Source organism: Humulus lupulus, chromosome 1 (genome assembly GCF_963169125.1).
Source record: "Humulus lupulus chromosome 1, drHumLupu1.1, whole genome shotgun sequence".
Classification (NCBI taxonomy): Eukaryota; Viridiplantae; Streptophyta; class Magnoliopsida; order Rosales; family Cannabaceae; genus Humulus; species Humulus lupulus.
In genome coordinates, this window is record NC_084793.1 from 159,673,546 (window position 1) to 159,692,262 (window position 18,717).

The window sequence follows — 18,717 nt, forward strand, 5'->3', positions numbered from 1 at the left end:
ATCCCTAAGTACGACAACTGACATTGGAAGTCATCGGCAATGCAGTGGTTCTTCAAATGGATTTGAGACACAATCTCACAACCTTCAAAATGTTGGAAGAGAAAGCTGTGAAAGTTGTGCTGAAAGCAGGGGTAGAGTAAATGATGGAGGTCGAATGCAGTGTTACTACTTTTTGAATACTATGTATTTTGCTGTAATTCTATTGGTTGTGGTTATTTGGGCTACAAAATCAAAGTAGAAGTTGTTGGCATTGATTTGTAATGAATTTTGTTGTAAAATGAAACCCCAAATCAATGTAATCTATCTTGATTTTGAATTCAGTGTTCTAGTTTATGTATTTTGTGAAATAAATATGATCTGATCTGTACATGACCAATATCATGGAACAAAAATATAGGCCAAATGATCTGATCTGATCTGATCTGATCTGATCTGTAAATATGTATTACCATAAGAGATAGGTACAAAAATATAGGCCTAAAAAGCCAAATGTATCTGATCTGTACATGACCAATATCATGGCCAGCATGACCCTGTCATGACTCAAAAAACAGACACCAAAATACATGACTCTAAAATGGTCAACATAACAGACACCAAAATACAAGATTCAACCACTAGTTCAAAATAAAATCAAAAGATGAAACTCCTCCTTCCAGTCAGACAGTATCGGGTTGAGCATTGGTTGCACCACTAGTTCCTCCTTTAGCATGCTGTTTCAGTCTTCTTTCCTTCCTTAAAAGTGTGGATTCAGTTGGGTTCTGCAGTGGTGGACGACCTCGCTTTTTGACCACACGATTCTAAAATAGGTTGAACAAACAAATATTTAGCTCCAAATTCACAAAACAATGATAAAGCAACTAATCAATGGTAAAAATTATCTGGACTGAGAAGAAAGCATAAAGTTTATACCTCAACCACCACCTTAGCAGATTTGCATGTTTCTCTCCTATGGCCTGTTTTCAGACAATTGCTGCATGTTTTAACTTGTCCAGTTCTTCGAGCTTTCTTTAAAGCAGGTGGAGGTTCATCTGTCTCCCTTCTCCTAGCTTTCTTAGGTCTTCCAGGCAGCTTCGTCTCAGGTGGTGGATCAATTGGGTTGAGTCCTGTCTGAGGCCACATATCTGGACTAGGCATAGGATGCACACTCTGTCCATATGCTTTTTGCAATGATTCTTTTTTATAGAATCCGTGGACATAATCAAAGACATTACCTCCCATGAACCAGATAGTAGCTAGTGCATGGCCTCACATCAGCTTGCTTTCCTTTCCTATTTCTGTCACTTTGAACCGGGTCTTGGTTCTCCTCAACTGTATCCTCCCTCACATCACCAATATCATCCTCTGAATCTGAAAGCACAACCACCTCTGGTATTTGGTCTTCCATATCACTTTCATCATCCATGTAGTCAAACTCTTCTTCATATTCCTCTTTATCAGGTTCATCAAAGGCAGCATCATGAAATTCCTCAGAATATTGATCAGCATCAAACTCTTCTTGTTCCCCATCAATGGTTGCATCAACAGGGATACCAACAACATCTGTAGGGACATCACAATCATCTGGTAATTCCTCTATAATACATCTTTTCAGAGAAGGTAAAATGTTAGCAGGGACATGTTTAACAGCTTCTGAATCTTCCTTCCAATCTAAAGGTAGAACTGTTTCAGGAAAAACAAGAAATATGTCAATCTTTGTAGCCCGATTCCTCTCAATATCCTCTACAATTCTTAGGATCTCCTTATCCCCTACCACCATGTAGCCCATATTAAGCACCTTTCCTATTGGTTTGTACATAAAACCCACTGGAAGTTTATGTCCTAAGTCCAAGGCCATTCCATCCAATTCCATCCTAGTGAAGTAATCAGTATCCACCCAATCAACATAATCAACTTTACCTCCCTCATATCTTCTATTGCCGAATGGAGTAAACCAGCTTCCCCCATGGTGCATTGCAATAGTGAAGATGTTAGTATGACCACCTGTCAATAAAAATAAAAAATGCAATGTCAACACTTCACTCACACACAAACCGAAACACAGTATAGTTCACACACTTGAAGAGCAACATAGTGTACCACACGATTGAACCATGGACCACAACAACAAAGATTCCTTTCAATAAACAAAGTATATATTTCAATGGTCCCCACTCTATCAATTGTATGCACATGCTTCCCAACAACATTTTTACCCAAATTTAATAATACCACCTACCATAAATCAACAATATTCTCACCCCCAAAAAATTTTAAAATCGACACCCTTCCCCGCCCAAACTGCTCTATATAGAGCATCATTATCATTCTCCCCCAAAAATAACTGCATGAAGACTTTGAGAAATGAAACCCAATCAACAGAAAAGAACTCACCGTAGTCGGGTGGTTGTTCCCCCTGTTGTCGAATGGTCGGCATTGTATTGCAAGTGTCGTCGTCGTCTCCTCCAGTTCCGATTGTCGTCGTCTCTTCGATCGTGGGGGGAAAGATGATTTTTCTGGGTATGGAGTTTTGAGTTTTCTTTGTTTTAGATTTTGGGTCTCTGTTTTAGACAATCGGTTTTTCTTGTTAAATTAATTAATGAAGGTTAGTTTTTTTTTGTTTTTAATTAGAAACCTGAACCACCTGAACCATTAATTGTTTTTGTTTTTAAATTTTAATAATTTAACCCAATCGGGTCGTGACACGTGTATCAAATATACTCCTAACGGCCCAGGGACCAACGGCTGCTCTAAAATCGTAACGGTAGGCATTATTGCCGTCAAAAATTTTACATAGCCATTTAAGTGCAATAAACTGAACTACATAGGCATTAATGCCGCAATTATCCCTATTCTTTAACTGGAAATTCTAAAAAATGGATATATGATGCAATTTCCATCCTTCTTTTAAAAGAAACCTTTTATAACTGTACACATTTTGTAAAATAATTACATAAATTATAAGTCTAAAAATAATTACAAAATGAAAATAATGACAAATTGATTAAAGAGGAAATTACACCCGATACGATACGAGATTTTTTATAAACTTTGAAAAATATAGCAGTTTTTTTTTTAGTTTTTTACAGCATATTTTTTTTGTTTACATTTTTATAGGAGTTTTTTTCATATATATTTGTAAAACTTTATTTGTATACTATATTTTATCTTTTATACTTTTTTAGTACCTATTTTTTATATATTTTCAGATTATTTTAATAATTTTAATTTATTTGTGTTAATTTTTATCATTTATATTTGATAAAATATTTTTTTACATAATTTTTTGAAAGAAAAAAGTGAGACATATTCAAAAGAAAATGCATGTATTGATTATTCTTATATTATTATTGGTAGTATTATTTTTTTTCTTCTTTTCTCTTTTATTGATTTTTCGTATTCTTATTGTCTCTCTATATTTATCTATCTATCTATCCATCTCTCTCTTCTCTTCAGATGCTTTGATTTTTTTTTTCTTAGTTGTTTGAAAGCTGCTACTACTGGGTTTTCAAATTCATATGGATATGCCTTCTTATAATTTGGATTGATCTTATCTTCTTCGTCTTTTTCTTCTTCTTCTTCTTCTTCTTTTCCTGAAGATATATTAGCAAGCAAAGATTTTCCGGGAAAATTCAGATGGCCGCTGCTCAATCATAGGTGACCTTTTTTGGAGGCAGATCAGAACAAGAAAATCAAAACCAAATGTTGCAATAGCAATATTTTATCCACAGTAACTGGTTACCACTATCAAAATAATTTTGATTTTTTTTGTGATAATAATCGTATGCCACTGTCTATTTTTTTTAGTGATGTGTGGTAACCGGTTACAACTATAAAAATCAGTGTTATTATTTAAGTGGTGTTGTAGTAACTAGTTACAACTATAAAAATAATTTTCATTTTTTTAAGTAATGTACCATTATCAAAATATCAACTGAATTGTAACTAGTTACTTAGTGAGATTTGGAAGAAAAAAAAACTGATATGAAAAAATAAACTAAATTGATCTTGAATGTAACGGATTACAACTAGGTCTGAAAAAAAATTAAAAAAAAAAAACAGAGATAGTTGCGATGGTAACCGGTTACTTAGCCAGACTTGAAAAAAATAAGATTCAAACAAAAAATCTAAACTGATTATAATCGTAACTGGTTACAGCGATGTTTGAAAAAAAAAATCAAATATAAAAAAAAGAACCAATTGCTATGGTACCTGGTTACTTAGTCAGGTGTGAAAACAAAATCAAATATAAACAAAAGAATCTAAATTAATCGTTATTGTAACTGGTTACACCTAGGTCTAAATTAATCGTAGTTGTTGTACTCTTGATTTGTCATAACAAAAATCAGTTGCTTTCATTTCTGGCACACAGCATCTAATAATCTATTAATGCTGCATTATCCAACGACTGTACGAGGAATTTCTTTAATCTAGAGCTTTTTAGAAAGAAAACTATATAAATATTTGGCATAAAAACTACTAGCAATTCCATGTGCTATTTCCTTTCAGTCTAAACTACTAAATTACAAAAAGAGGTGATATCCTATCAGTGCTACACGCAGTGTTATTTCAAAATTTTGGATAGAACTCTAATTTGAGATTTTTAGTGCTAAAAACATGAAAGTATGATCTGAAATATTAATTTTGTCAATTTCAGCGATAATTTTTTATTCCAAGTTTTAATAGAGTAGTGGTTTGTGTGTGATATGCACTATAAATCATGCAATTTATATATTATATTGGTGTGCATTTTGTGTTTAGAAAATGTGTCTACCAAAGAACCTGACCAGATGAGTGTAATATGTGTGCGAAAACTATTCAAGTGTTTGAACTCTTAATTTAGGCTATTTTTATATTTGTTGACACAAGAAAATTCTAACAACAATTTGTTAATAAAATGACAATGAAAGAGAATTTTACATGGTTAGCAATGGATAAGCTTATATCCATGAGTCTATTATTTCATAAAGTACATTTTTTAAATCAATCAAATATGAAGTTAAGTACCTGGTTACTTAAACAGATTTGGAAAAAAAAAAACCCAGAAAAATCAAATATGAAGTTCAAAATCAGATGTGAAAAAGAATAATAAGAAAGACAAAATAAGAAGAATCAGGTCGTCGTCGGAGGCAGCGACGAAGGTGGCATCGTCGGAAGATATCTAAGATGCACACTTAATGGGGGAGGAGAAAGAAAGAAATGAGAAGAGAAAGAGAGATCGTGAGGGAGAGAAGTGAAAATAAGATAATTAAGTTTATGGTAATTTATTTACCATATTTTAAACATATTTTTCCAAAACTTACCATATTTTGTATAATTATTTTTTTTTCCATAAATTTAGAAACTATATAAATTTTTCTCATATATATGTAAACTACCCTTGATTAAAACCTTTTATACAAGATTTTCAGGTGTCAATCCCAAATTGATGCCAAAAAATTCATTGTTTTAAGTTGTGGTGTAATTTTGGACAGGGTCCTTATTTTTAGCCTAATTCCATGATGAATCTTTGTTTAAAAAACAATACATTTTTTAACTTGTTATTTGTCTAATGGTAAAAAATAATCTCTTAAACTTGGCATTGGTCTAAATATTTTCAAATATAACCCCATAAAGATCAATGTCTATCAGAGATTCATGTATTTTTCAAGTAAATGACCTCGTAAATAAAGCCTAAAATCAAAAATATTTTGACCGAATTCAGATTTAGGAGACTACTTTTTAACTTTTTGACAAAACATATTGTGGATATCAGAATTTTAGTCGCACTGAGGGTCCCAAGGAGGCGGATATGCCTTGCTGATAATAGACCACCTAGCGTCGAGACCTCGCAAGGCATGGCCTCACACCATGGTGTCTCGCGCACACCAGCCTTTCGCACCTCGACGTCTCATGGGCAGCAAGGTTCTGTCTCGCGAGGCACGGCATCGCACCATGGCGTCTCGTGCGCAGCGCATGTCCACCTCGCGAGGCATGGCCTCGCACTGTGGGGGGCTCGCACCATGGTGTCTTGCGTACCTGTGTCGCGTGCCCATATCAACGCCTCGCCCATCCGCCTCGCGCACCCACGCCAGCGCCTCGCCCAGGCACCTAGCGCAGCCACACCAGCGCTACACGAGACGCAACCGTGTCTCCTATGAGGACTCATGAAGACTTTAACATTTAAAGGTTGAAAGAATGGGACACCTTGGAGGGAGGTAAAAACCTAGATATAACCCAAAGAGACCGTACAGGCACGAAGCATGTACGGGGTACGACCCTTAAGACTCTGGATATCTGATTCTAATATCCACGCCAGACAAGTAGTGGTCGTACGAGTAAGGTACCTAGGGTGGTCCTCACCAGTCAATCTCTGACGCTCGTACTAAGCAAGTAGTGGAGGCACATTCAAGTACTAAAGTGGAGGTGCTCCCATAAACCCTGACCATGTACTGAAGTCGACACCACAACCATCTGCTCCACTATGACTTGTGCCACAACCCTGATAATGTACATACATACAATCTCATCCCCTGGGACCACAATGTATTAGGAGCCATTGAAGCCCCAGTATAAATGGATCTTCATCTCTCCAGCTAAGGGGTTGGAAAAATCTTGTAATATCAGACTATTCTAAGAGCAATAGACAAGTTTTTCTTCGATTGTTCACTTGCAATCCTCCCTCATATTTATACAAGTTATTTTGCATTCATTAGGTTTTGATTAATTCTTTGAGTTTTCCATCCATATTTCGTTGACGAGTTTCTGCCGTCAATAGTTTGGCGCCGTCTGTGGAAAGGATAAGTGCCAAGCCATTGTTCTTCCATTGATTTCTGTAGGAAAAGATGCCAAGACACTCTAAGCGACTGAGAGAGCCACGAGAGGTGGAGGTCCACCTCGACGGAGATCATCTGAAAGCCTCCATGAAAATTCCTTTGCCACCCAAAAATGTGGATGCACCAAAGGAGCCCACGGTTCCTGGGAATGAAAATGAGGCTTCATCCCCAGTTGTCCAGCTTGATGAGAACCATCCGCGATCTGCAGCTGCTCCTGCGAGAGATGCCGGAGAGCTTCTGCCCCCAAGGCCACCACGGGTGCCGAACTCCGGCCGGCAAGATCCGGGTCCATCAATACGCAAGCCGAGCAAGAGTCACCGAGTGCGTTCTATAAGCTCGAACTCTAGGTCTCAATTTTACAAAGAGGAGATAAGTGCGTTATGCCAGAAGAACCAAAGGCTAGAAACCACCTTAGATAATGTGTAAGAGGTGTTGAACGACCAGCTACAAGGAAAATCAAGCGTGCCCCTTCCTAGACAAAAGGAAAAAGGCCCAGAGGGTGGAGAAACCACAGTCCCTGTGGATGATGGGAGGACTCGGCTCTCCACTAGTAATACCCCTCAGACAAAGCAGCGTGAACATCCTAGGAAGGCGAAGCAGCTCCAGAGGCCAGAGCGAAAGAACAACGTTAACTCTCATAATGTCGTCGAAGTCACCTCTAGGGAGGCGCCACCTGACCTAAGAGAAAAGCTCAATAGAAGGAGGTTTGAAGTAAGGAAAGCAACTCCCGTGGCCCCTCCAAAGGGTAGAGAAAAGAGAAAGGTCGACCCTACTGAGCTGAGGGACTCCTTGAATAGGAGGCGATAAGAGCTAGACACCGAGATGAGGAGCCTTCGGAGCAAGATCGTCACGTCATCTGGGGGGCACATTACCGATGAAGAGTTCGACTACGAGTCGCCCTTCATGCGAGAAATCCAGTTGGAACGACTCTCGACTAACTTTAAAGAACCTCATATGACCCCCTTATGAGGGAAATACTGTTGGATTAGCTTATACAAGATCTTTATTTATTTTCATGTATATCTAATATTAAACAAATTAATATGAGAGAGCCTAAAACATGTTTATAAAATTGAATTCAAAGAGAAAGAAAGAATAGAATACTTACAGTATAAGCAGCAGAATTAAAGAGTCATTCCTTCAGTTTCTCTAACTCTTGTATCCTCTCTGTCGCAGAGTATTATCAAGAAACTGAACCGATCTTCAATTTTCTTCACAATCTTCCAATGTATCCTTAGAACCACCTAGACTAGTGTGGGAAATTCTCAACACGTGAGATAGATATAGAGATAAGAAGATAAAATAACAAAGAGGCTTAGAAAAGGACTTGTATTTAGAGAGAATCTAAAACTATCAGAAAATCTGACTTTTGACTTATGTTTTGACTTCTCTATAAGCACTCATTTTATAGACTCAATTAGGTCATTTAATTTAATTAAAAAATCAATAAAATAATAGTCATTTTGAAGCCCTAGGTCGAAATTATCATGGGCTATAGGCCCGTGAAATTTCCCATTTGATTATAAGCCCATTGGACTTAAAATCAAGGCATGTATTATTTTCTATTGATTTAATTAATTAAATAATTATTTAAATCATTTATCAAATTAATTATTTATAATCTAAACCTTGATTTAAACTTATTTATTAATTTAGATACCAATTTATCTTAATTAATAAATCCGCCATAATTTCTTTTTTCTTCTCAAAATTACACAACTCTGTGAAACTATCCAAAATTGACCTGGTCAACTTTGATAGTTCTAATTGATGATTAAATCAATTAATTGAGGCTATCTAGATGATTTTATCCAAGGTACAATGGGGACCACGGGCCTATGAAATCAAGCTCCAATAAGTTATCATAAATCTAACAAATAAATTTACTAACTTATTAATTCCTCGTGACTCCACTATAGACTTAGAATTGCACTCTTGACACTACAAGAAAGTCTGAAATTAGAGGCAGACTTAGTCCACCGGTAATGTACGGGTTATTAGCGGCGGACTACTGGGTCCGCTGCTAATAATGTGGAAATTAATAAAAAAAAATTAATTTTTTTTATTAACGGCAGACTTATCAATTATTAGCGGCGGGTAGTCCGCCGCTAATACAATGCCCGGGAAACGAAAGGATGTTCAGTTTCAAAATTATTAGCGGCGGATATTTTCCCTTAGTAGAGGCGGACTATCCACCGCTAATACTATTAGCGGCGGGTAAATATCTACCGGTAATAAGACTATTACTGGCGGGATATATTAATAGCGGCGGGTCCCCGCCTTTAATAATCTTACATATTGAAAATTTTGCACATCCTTTTGTCTGTCTGTCTCATTTCTCTTCTCTCCCTCTCTCAGACGCACTCTCTCTCTCTCTCTCGATCTAACTTCATCTTCAACCTCAACCTCTTCTCATGGCTACCATTCAAGCCGTCAAGGCAAGGCAGATCTTCGACAGCCATGGCAACCCAACCGTGGAGGTTTAAATCTTAATATTTATCACTCTTTTATTTGGCTTTTTCGTGTTTTAGGTCATTTTTTGGATTTGGTTTCTCTAAATTTACTTTGGTAACTCCCATATCCAATTGTGATTGCAAAATCGGTTCTTTTTTAATCGCTTCTTAAGAAATTTACTGCTCCGATTGCTAGAAACAGTTTATACGTGCTTTTTCTTTGATTCGTTTCTGGCTATTTATGTGTAGATTTTTATAAATGTGTTTTTTTTATGTAATCTAAAATGTTTGATTATATTAATGGATTTTCATTATGGCAGGTCGATGTGACATTGTCTAATGGTTATTTGGCTAGAGCCGCTGTTCCAAGTGGTGCATCCACTGGTATGATATTTGATTAGCTTATTCGCCCATTTTAACATTTTGTTGTGTTTGTTATTAAATTTCTTTAAAATCTAATTTTAGCGTTTTGTTGTGTTTGTTATTAAATTTCTTTAAAATCTAATTTTAGCGTAACTCATATGTATCTTAGTGTACCTTAATGTATTGAAAGACTTTGGATTTAAAAGAAACTTGAAATTTTTGCCTCAATAAAAAAAAATTAAAAATTTGTTTGTAAAATTATTTTTATGGGCTCTATTGTTCAAATGAACATATCTTCGAATTGGAATTGAGCTTTTAATTAAATAATAAAAGTTTGATATAACATTATCTAATTAAATCATTTAATTTAATTTTTTTATTAAATAACATTATCTAATATTAAATAGCATTAAATTATTTGAATATAGTAATTGATAATTTTATTTAATAAAAGTTTTAATTATTTGGATCATTTTCGCAGCAGCAGTCTCCACAAGCTTATTACCCTTTACCACCAGCACCACACTTTGCTTCACCACCATTGCCGCGCCCTAACATTGGTGATTAAGATATTGACATGAATGATAATGAATATTTCTCGCCTGGTTGGCCTGATCCAAACAATAATAATTAGTTTACGTTTTTTAATTAAATTAAGACAATTGATTTTTTATTATGCTTATTTTATGATTAATTTATATGTAATTAAATTAAGACAATTGATATTTTTATTATGTTAATTTTATGATTAGTTTATATGTAATTTTGTTTGATGAATATTAATTGTGTTATTAATAATTAATTTTAATTTATGTTAAATTTTATTATCTTTAAATAAGTATTATATGTATATTTATTATTAAATAAAATCAAACAAATTATTATATTTTAATATTATTAATTTATTACCGGCGGATTAATAGGGGCGGGACCCGCTGGTATTAATAGGATACCGGCGGGGTGTCAGTCCGCCGGTAATACCCCTAATCACCGACCGAGTATTATCGGCGGAGTATTACCGGCGGACCCCCGCCCCTAATATGCATTACCGGCGGAATGCCCTATTATTACTGGCGGAAGCCTCCGCCTCTAATACTCTCTTTTGTTGTAGTGTGAATTCATAGAACGCTCTATAACAAATATAGATACACTATTAATTATCCATTGTTACAACCATAATTGTCACTCAATCCTCTATAGACGGTCTACAATGAGATAGGACTAAAATACAGTTTTACCCCTCATTGTATTTTATCCTTAAAACACTTAGTTCCTTGTAAATGATATTTCAGTAAACTAATTTAATTACTGAAATGAGATCTCTATCATTTAACACATTGAACCAAACTAAAAGGAAACCATCATTTCACTTCTTCATCAGAAGCTATAGATGTTCATATCTATGATTAACACTCCCACTCAATTATACTACCGAGTTCCCAAGATGTAAGTATGGGCTAGTCCGTAGGGTAAGCTAGTAACGAACAAGTCAAAGAACTCAAATAATACAATTAGTTAGAATACTAACCACTCAGAATTAAGATTGAATTGATCTATAGTCAACTATATGATATGACTAGAATAGATAATAACAGTATGTTTACTTATCTTATCAACTGTCAATATCGGTCCTGTCCGATATAACAAATACATTCGATCTTATCTACTTTGCTAATGTTCTGGAAAGAACATAACACTGTAATGTAGTGTAAGTAGATCATATCATAGATTGGCAAGTCAGTGTAAATCCTGTGCACTGACTAATCTTAGGACTAACTTATTTTGAACATATAATCATATTTATATTCCACTGTGATGACGTCACTATAAATAAGAATAGCTATATGCTTGGGATTTATTAGAAGTTTATATTAAACAAATAATCATGAAAATAAAACATGTGAGCAAAGTGATTGACCAAGTCAAAAAATGATTTATATTCTTTTATTGATAATAAAATGAGATTACAAAGAATTTGGGTTTTAATTAGGGCATAAAACCCCAACAAATACGAACCCTAAATACCATCTAGACACGTTCAATGACCTGATGAAATTGAGAGGAATTAATAGCAGGGCCAAGTGCCACTGCTTCGCTGTCATGTTAAAAGGACATGCGTACAAATGCTTCAAAAGACTCTGACCAGGGTCTATTAGCTCACGGCAACAATTTTCCGACGAGTTTCTCCAACCACATCATGCTGTACGCGATTATACCTTACCGGGAACTAGCCTCGCTAATATAAAGCAAGGTGAAGGAGAGAGCTTGAAGAGCTACATCCACAGGTTCAACATGGAGGCGGCTAAAGTGGGAAGCCTGACCATGGGAGAACTCAAGATGGCGATCATAGCCGGAGTGTGCCCAGGAGTAAGCTTTGGGATAATATGCTCAAAAGAGAGGTCATTAACTTAGACAATTTCTACGAGTGGACACAGAAGTACATTCGTGTCGAAGACGGCCATGAGAACTTGAAGGCATCACTTGTCAAGCCCTCAGCCCTTGAAAGTTTGAATGACGCAAAAAAAATGGTGTATGAAGGCCCAAGAGATGACCACCAGAGGAAGCACAAACATGGAGGTAATCCTAGGAAAACATCCCACACCTTCTACACTGATCTGACACATACTAGGGAGCTTATCTTCATAACAAACGAGAATCAGATCCCCTTCAGGAGACCCCCACCAATGAAGAGAGATCGATCAAAGAGAGACTCTGGAAAGTACTGTCAGTATCATAAAGACATTGGCCACACCACCGCGGAATGCACTCATTTAAAGGTGGAAATAGAGGAACTCATACACAGGGAACACTTGGGTAGATACGTCCGAAGAGAAAATGAAAGACCAGATGATAGACCACCCTCACCACGAACGCGAGACATAGCCCCAGAAGTGCAAGGAGAGGTGAGGATGATCTTTGAAGGACCAGGATTCGGAGGAGAATTGAGAAAAGGGCGAGATAGGTACGCCAAGGAAGCCAGACGAAGCCCACCCTCATGCATGCTAAGCTTAGAACAACGACCCTCGAAAAACTTTAAAGGGGAAAATGACTCAGTAACCTTTAGCGAAGAAGACGTGCGGGGTGTGCATTTCCCTCACAATGACCCTTTGGTGTTGACTGTTCAGCTTGCAAACATGAGGGTACACCGGGTCCTAGTGTACAATGGAAGCTCTATAGACATCCTATATCGCCCGACCTTAGAGAAGATGGAATTGGGTATCAGGAACCTAAAGCCTTGTAACACCTCCCTATATGGGTTTACATGAGACTCGATACAACCCCTGGGCACAATTGAGTTAGCCCTCACCATGGGAGAGTCGCCCAGACATACCACTGTAGTGATGAACTTTCTCATAGTAAACTGTTCCTCGGCCTTCAACGTGATATTAGGGAAACCCTCCCTGAGACAATTGAAGGCAATAACCTCAGTATACCACTTGGCCATAAAATTCCCAACTCTTGGGGGTGGTGAGCATGAAAGGGGAACAGAAAGAAACAAGGGAATGTTATAACACGTCCCTACGCACAACCATAAGACCGCCAAAACTTATGGCGATGGTAGTACATGGGGGCACAAACTCGAGAGAGTTCAACCCCAAAGTCACTGAGGAAATCAGAATCGATGGTTGTGCATACGCACCCGAGAGGGCACATCGGGTAAAGCTCCACTTTTAGTATGACAAATCAAAAAGGTTACCATAGTTAGCCCCCCAACAGCTATGAATTAGAGGGGTAACTTAGATGCCCTGATATGTAGTAAGAACATCGTCGCCACAAATACCTATGTACTCTCCTTATTTTTTAATGAATATGTTTTTTATTGGCATGTCACACTCCTCATTTACGTGAGCACGTATCTAACTTTTGTGTACCTATCACCAATTGGAATTATCAAAGCGCACGAGCAAAATGATCAAAGTGCCCGACGAGATAAATCTCGCCAACCACTTGGGGGCAGGGTACACAGCCAAAAATGGTTCTAAAAGTGACTCTTATAAAAAAATAAGGAAGAAAACCTTGCAAGGCATCTCTCGAGTTCACAAGGATTAGCTACCCTTATGAACATCAAGAGGGTCAAAAGGTCCTATAGGAAGAGCCTCCTAATAAAGGCTGATACCTCCACGAGAGGAAAAGCATCAAGAAGAGTGTAACGACCCAAAGTCACTAATAAGGCTTAAGGGCCTTGATTAGTGTGCCAGGAGGGCATAATTGGTTTATGCATGAATTTATTGACTTAACTCATGATTATATGATAAGCATGCTAGTATGTTTATATGAATATAAATGTGATTATATGCTATAATTGTGAGAACCACATTATTATGTGGGTAAATCTGCAGCATGCGACTTGAGGTGATCTTAGGGAGCTAGCTAGCGGGAAAGTCACAACAGGGCTTAGTACTTGACTTCGGGCAAGTCAAGGGGTATTTTAAGTATTGGATGGTTATTTAGGCTATCAGGTGATGGAAATAAATAATTGGAGATATATTTGAGGTTAGGAAGTCTAGGTGGGAATACTAGGGAATTTTACATTTTGCCCTCAGGGACGTTTCCGGTACCCCGAGCCTCGGGATTAACTTAATTACCTAAAGATAGACTAAATAGAAACTCAAAACTCAGTGGAAACCAAGGAACCGACCTTCCCTCTATCTCCCTTTCTCTCTCTAAGAACACTACAGAAAACTTGGGGAAAACTCAGCTGGAATTCAGTGGATTGAGTTGGAGTTTTAGAGGATTAAACCAGTGTTCAGCTTAGGAGTTCAATCAGAGTTAAGGTAAGTTATAAGCTTTGTGCATGGTGATTAATTCTGTGTTTTTTGGTATTGAAGGGTTGGATTGAAGCTGAAACTTGGGAGTTAGCTTAGAAACCTTTTAGAAAGCTGGTTCATCAAAGAAGGTAAGCTCGAATTTATGGTTTAATGGCTGAACTTTAGTGTTTCCATGACTGGTTTTGATGTTTTAAGCTTTTTAAGTTTTAGAGATTGAAGTGAGATTTTGGTGAGTCTCTAGGTTAAGTTTTTGCTGGGTTGTGTTGGAAGCTTTGTGATAATTGAGTTGTGGAATTGGGATAGTTTTGGATGGGTTTGAGTGAGGTTTGAGAGTAAAAAATGGAGGTTTTTCTGGGTTCGAAGGGGTCGGGCCGCGGCATAGTTCTTGGTGAGCCGCGACCCTCTGAAGTTGATGGATGCTGGAGATGGAGGGCGGGTCGTGGCATGGTCTGAGTAGGGTCGCAGCCCGTGTCTGGTTCTGAGCCTAGATGGGCTCTGTTTGGGGGCTATGCCGCGGCATGGGTGGCTTGAGCCGTGGCCCTTAAGGGATTTCAGGACTTTAAGTATGGGAATTTTACCTAGGGTGCTCGGGATTGAATCTACTACCGTGTTTGGTGGAGTTTAATGTTCCGGAGACTAGAACTTTATCTTGAAGCCCTTTTACGATTATTGATGGTATCCCTTATCTTGATTGTGACTAGGTACTAAGCTAGGGCTCGGGGATCGGATCGTGCTCAAGAGGCATCGCTCGTAGTCAGTACACTTGGGAACTAAAGGTAAGAAAACTGCACCCGGTTGTGGATTTATAATGGGACTAAGGTTCCCTATTTTGTATGCTTTTTTTGTATTATGCCATGTAAACAGTAAACCAACAACCTAAGAGTGCCAAAGTTTACACTAGCGCACAGGGCGTGGCTCGGCCACTGGTAGCTGAGGATAGCTTATTATGCATTAAGCTCGGTTTAAGCGAGTCGGAGTCAGTGGGATAAACAGAGGGTGCGACCTAAGGCGTCAACCCTGATTATTATGTGATTTGTTTGTTATTATTGATTGGTTGATTGTTATGCTGTATAACTGAGTGATGATTAGCTGATTCTTTGGTTGAATCTTCATGCTTTGTGTGTTACTGTGGTATGTTAAGTGTATGAACATGCTTAAAGGGTTATTCAAATGTGATTATTGCTTGTTATGTGATATGATATGTTTTCTTGATGGGCCTTGGCTCACGGGTGCTTCGTGGTGCAGGTAAAGGCAAGGGCAAGCTTGATCAGCTCTGATTCGGAGAGCTCTGAGAGTAGAATGTACATGATCAGCTGCTCAGCCGCCACGGTTGAGAGGGAGAAAGGAACAGGAGAGCCAGAAACGTCTGTTTTGCCTTAGATTGGCTAATGGTTGTTTAAACTTTGGAAATTTTGTAAACTGACTTTTGAATGCTGTTCCTTTTTGGGATCCCATGTGTAAAAATGTTTAGTTATATGAAATGTACCCTTTTGAGACCAAACCCTTTTAACCCTAGTTCATTAGTGGTTTTTGTATCACGTTTTTCACTAAATGATTTGATTAGCAAGTCCTGCACCTTTATAAGTACACAGTGTAACGGTCTTGGCTATCCAGGGCGTTACAAAGAGCCTCCTAATAAAGGTCGATACCTCCACGAGAGGAAAAGCCTCGGGAAGAGCCTCCTAGTAAAGGCTGATGCCTCCACGAGAGGAAGAGCCTCAGGAAGAGCATCCACCAATAAGCCTAGAGCGGCCACCAAGCCGTCTAGCCAAAAAGGGTCTTAAAAGAGATCCTTGCAAAAATAGTACTATGCATAATGATGAGAATGAAGCTTCTCGTAAGAAATAATAAGTGTGCGCAAAAGTATATAAAAGGATGACTAGAACCCAAAGGGTCAACATATCCTTACAAATACAAATAAGGTGCACCAAAGAGAGACCTATCGAACCCCTTCGTGTGGGCTCAAAAGGACCTCAAGCATAATAAATAAAAAGTAAAAAAAAAAGAGAGAGACCAACCGAACCCCTATTTGTGGGCTCGAAAGGACCTTAAGCATAGAGAAGACAAAATAAATGATCATATATATATACAAAAAAAAGGAGTTCCAATAATGTAGCAGGACTTATAAAAGTTCCAACGAAAAAAAATGAATGATAGGCTCAAATGAGCGTACAACCAAATCGAATTAAATGATAATGTTGCAGAAGCAAAATCTCAGGGCCTCCCACCACGAGCATTCCACTCGGCCACCCTCGTGACGGCGTGCTCACCAAAGGAGGAGAAATCGAAGTTATGATTTTGCCTCCACACTCCATAAAGGCGCGCTCTATGGATTTATACTCGATTTAAGCCAAATTTGCCTCTAGGAGAGTGACCCTCTCCTGCAACATTGCGACCTTAGCTTCTGCTCCCCCAAGGTTGGCCTCCAGGCGATCAATCCTCTCTTGCAGCATCACGACCTTGGCATTCCCCCTCTTCTTCTTTTTCGACGATGAAGAGGCCTTCGCCAGGGCCTTCTCAAGCTTAAGCTTGGTATCAGTGAGTTCCCTCTCAAGCTCATGAACTTTGACCGTTAGACGGTCCCTTTCAGCATTCGACGAGGAGAGGTCCTGCGCCAAGTTGGCGAAGCGTTGGGCCACTAGAGAAGCCTGCACAAAAAAGAACTCGTATATAAAAAATAATGATGATGAGCAAACAAAGAATCCAAAACAAAAAAAAAGGGGAAAGAGTAAGGCCAATGTGAGACGCATGAACTCACCCAAGTTTCAGAGCGCACAAAAGTCTCCCCAAGCTCTGACATGGCAAAACTCCTGAGACTTCTCCACTCAGTCTCAAGAAGACCCTCGGCGACCCGGGTATACCTTTGCCCATAAGAGGCCGCCATACGACCCACCCAAGGTGCCCCATCCGAGTCAGGGGCGCTCGGCACTCAAGAATCCAAGACCTGGAAGTAATGATAGAGTCTTCATCTAATAGGACAGACCTCGGATTCCATGAAGGCGTACCATCTCTCTCACATCGAGATCTGAATGCTGATCAGTTGTGTTGACGCGGTTCTTCGGCAACAGATAATTATATGAATAAATGGGATGGATTAGTGCTAAATGATGAACCGTAATATGTGAATAATCTCAAAGGGAGGTTATAACTCGTTTACTCTTTTTAGGTGGTTCGAAGGTTATAATCCCTCTTGTCCACCCATCAATATTATTGATATATCTATGGTCTTCCTTACAGGGTGTTTCTTTACAATTTTGAAGCCCACCCTTTGCAAAGGGGGTCATCCCGTGACCTTCTTACCCATCATGTCACTTTTGTGACATTCATGATTAATTCATAAAACCTGACAATGAAGTGTGGTCTAATCAATAGGTAAAGGGGATAATGGGCCGCATGGCCTAAACCAGTCGTGGGGTGCCTGAACACGCACGTTTATGCTGCGTGTCTAAGATTTCAGGAATGGAGTAGACACGTGATGTCTGATATGCGCACGTTTACATTGCATGGTTGACTTTATAAAGGGTCGGATGTGTCAGCTCTAGGTCGTACCTCGAGCTTGATGTAGTCTCAGCTCGTGGTGTCCACACTTCTGACCCGATGCCTTTGAGTGTTCTTACTAAACCTTTGGCTACCTCGAGCTAAAGAGGTAGAGACTCATAACAACAGATCCGGGTAGGTGGCTTCCACGTGGCAGGTAGGATTATGCCCTTTTCCAGCTCGCTAATAACCCGTGGATATTTAGGGCGTACAAGCTGTGTTACTTGTCCTTGCTGATAAAAGTGAACTCACTTTAAACACTGGTCCACAATGACCCAAACCAATTCACGATGTCCCACTAACCTGGGCAATCCCACTACGAAACCCATCGCGATGCTTTCTTATTTCCATTATAGAATACTCAAAGGCTACAATGGCCTTACTGATTTCTGATGCTCTGATTTGACTTGCTAACAGATTAAGAACTTTGCCATGTATTCCATTATGTCCCTCTCAATCCCAGGTCGTCAATATAAAGCTTTCAAATTTTGGTACCTGTCATGATGCCTGAATGAAGAGAAAAAGAAAGTAGTACGAAATTCATCTAGAATCTCCCAATTAATCCCAGTATCCATTGGATTCCAAATCCGATCTCTGTACCTGAATAAATTCATACCTGACACTGCATAATCCTTAGCTACTCCAGCTAAGACATTTCCCTTCACCTCTTCTATCTGCGGTTCACTTAAATGTCTTTCCTTTGATCCTTTCTGAAATAATAATCTCAAGTATAAAGCTGGCCTCCTGGCCCACCAGTAACTCTACTCTAGTTTTGGTCACATCCTTTAACTAATATGATGC

The 18,717-nt window shown here is 38.5% G+C and overlaps 1 protein-coding gene across 1 annotated transcript; it reads right to left on the minus strand.

The window, feature by feature from the left end:
- Positions 1 to 418: 418 nt before the first annotated feature.
- LOC133799730 (uncharacterized) lies at positions 419 to 1,236 on the minus strand. Its single transcript, XM_062237733.1, has 2 exons — positions 913 to 1,236; positions 419 to 800 (listed from the first exon to the last, which is right to left on the minus strand). Exons 1-2 carry the CDS (start codon positions 1,219 to 1,221, stop codon positions 660 to 662), a joined length of 450 nt encoding a protein of 149 aa, XP_062093717.1. The 5' UTR covers positions 1,222 to 1,236; the 3' UTR covers positions 419 to 659.
- Positions 1,237 to 18,717: the final 17,481 nt, after the last annotated feature.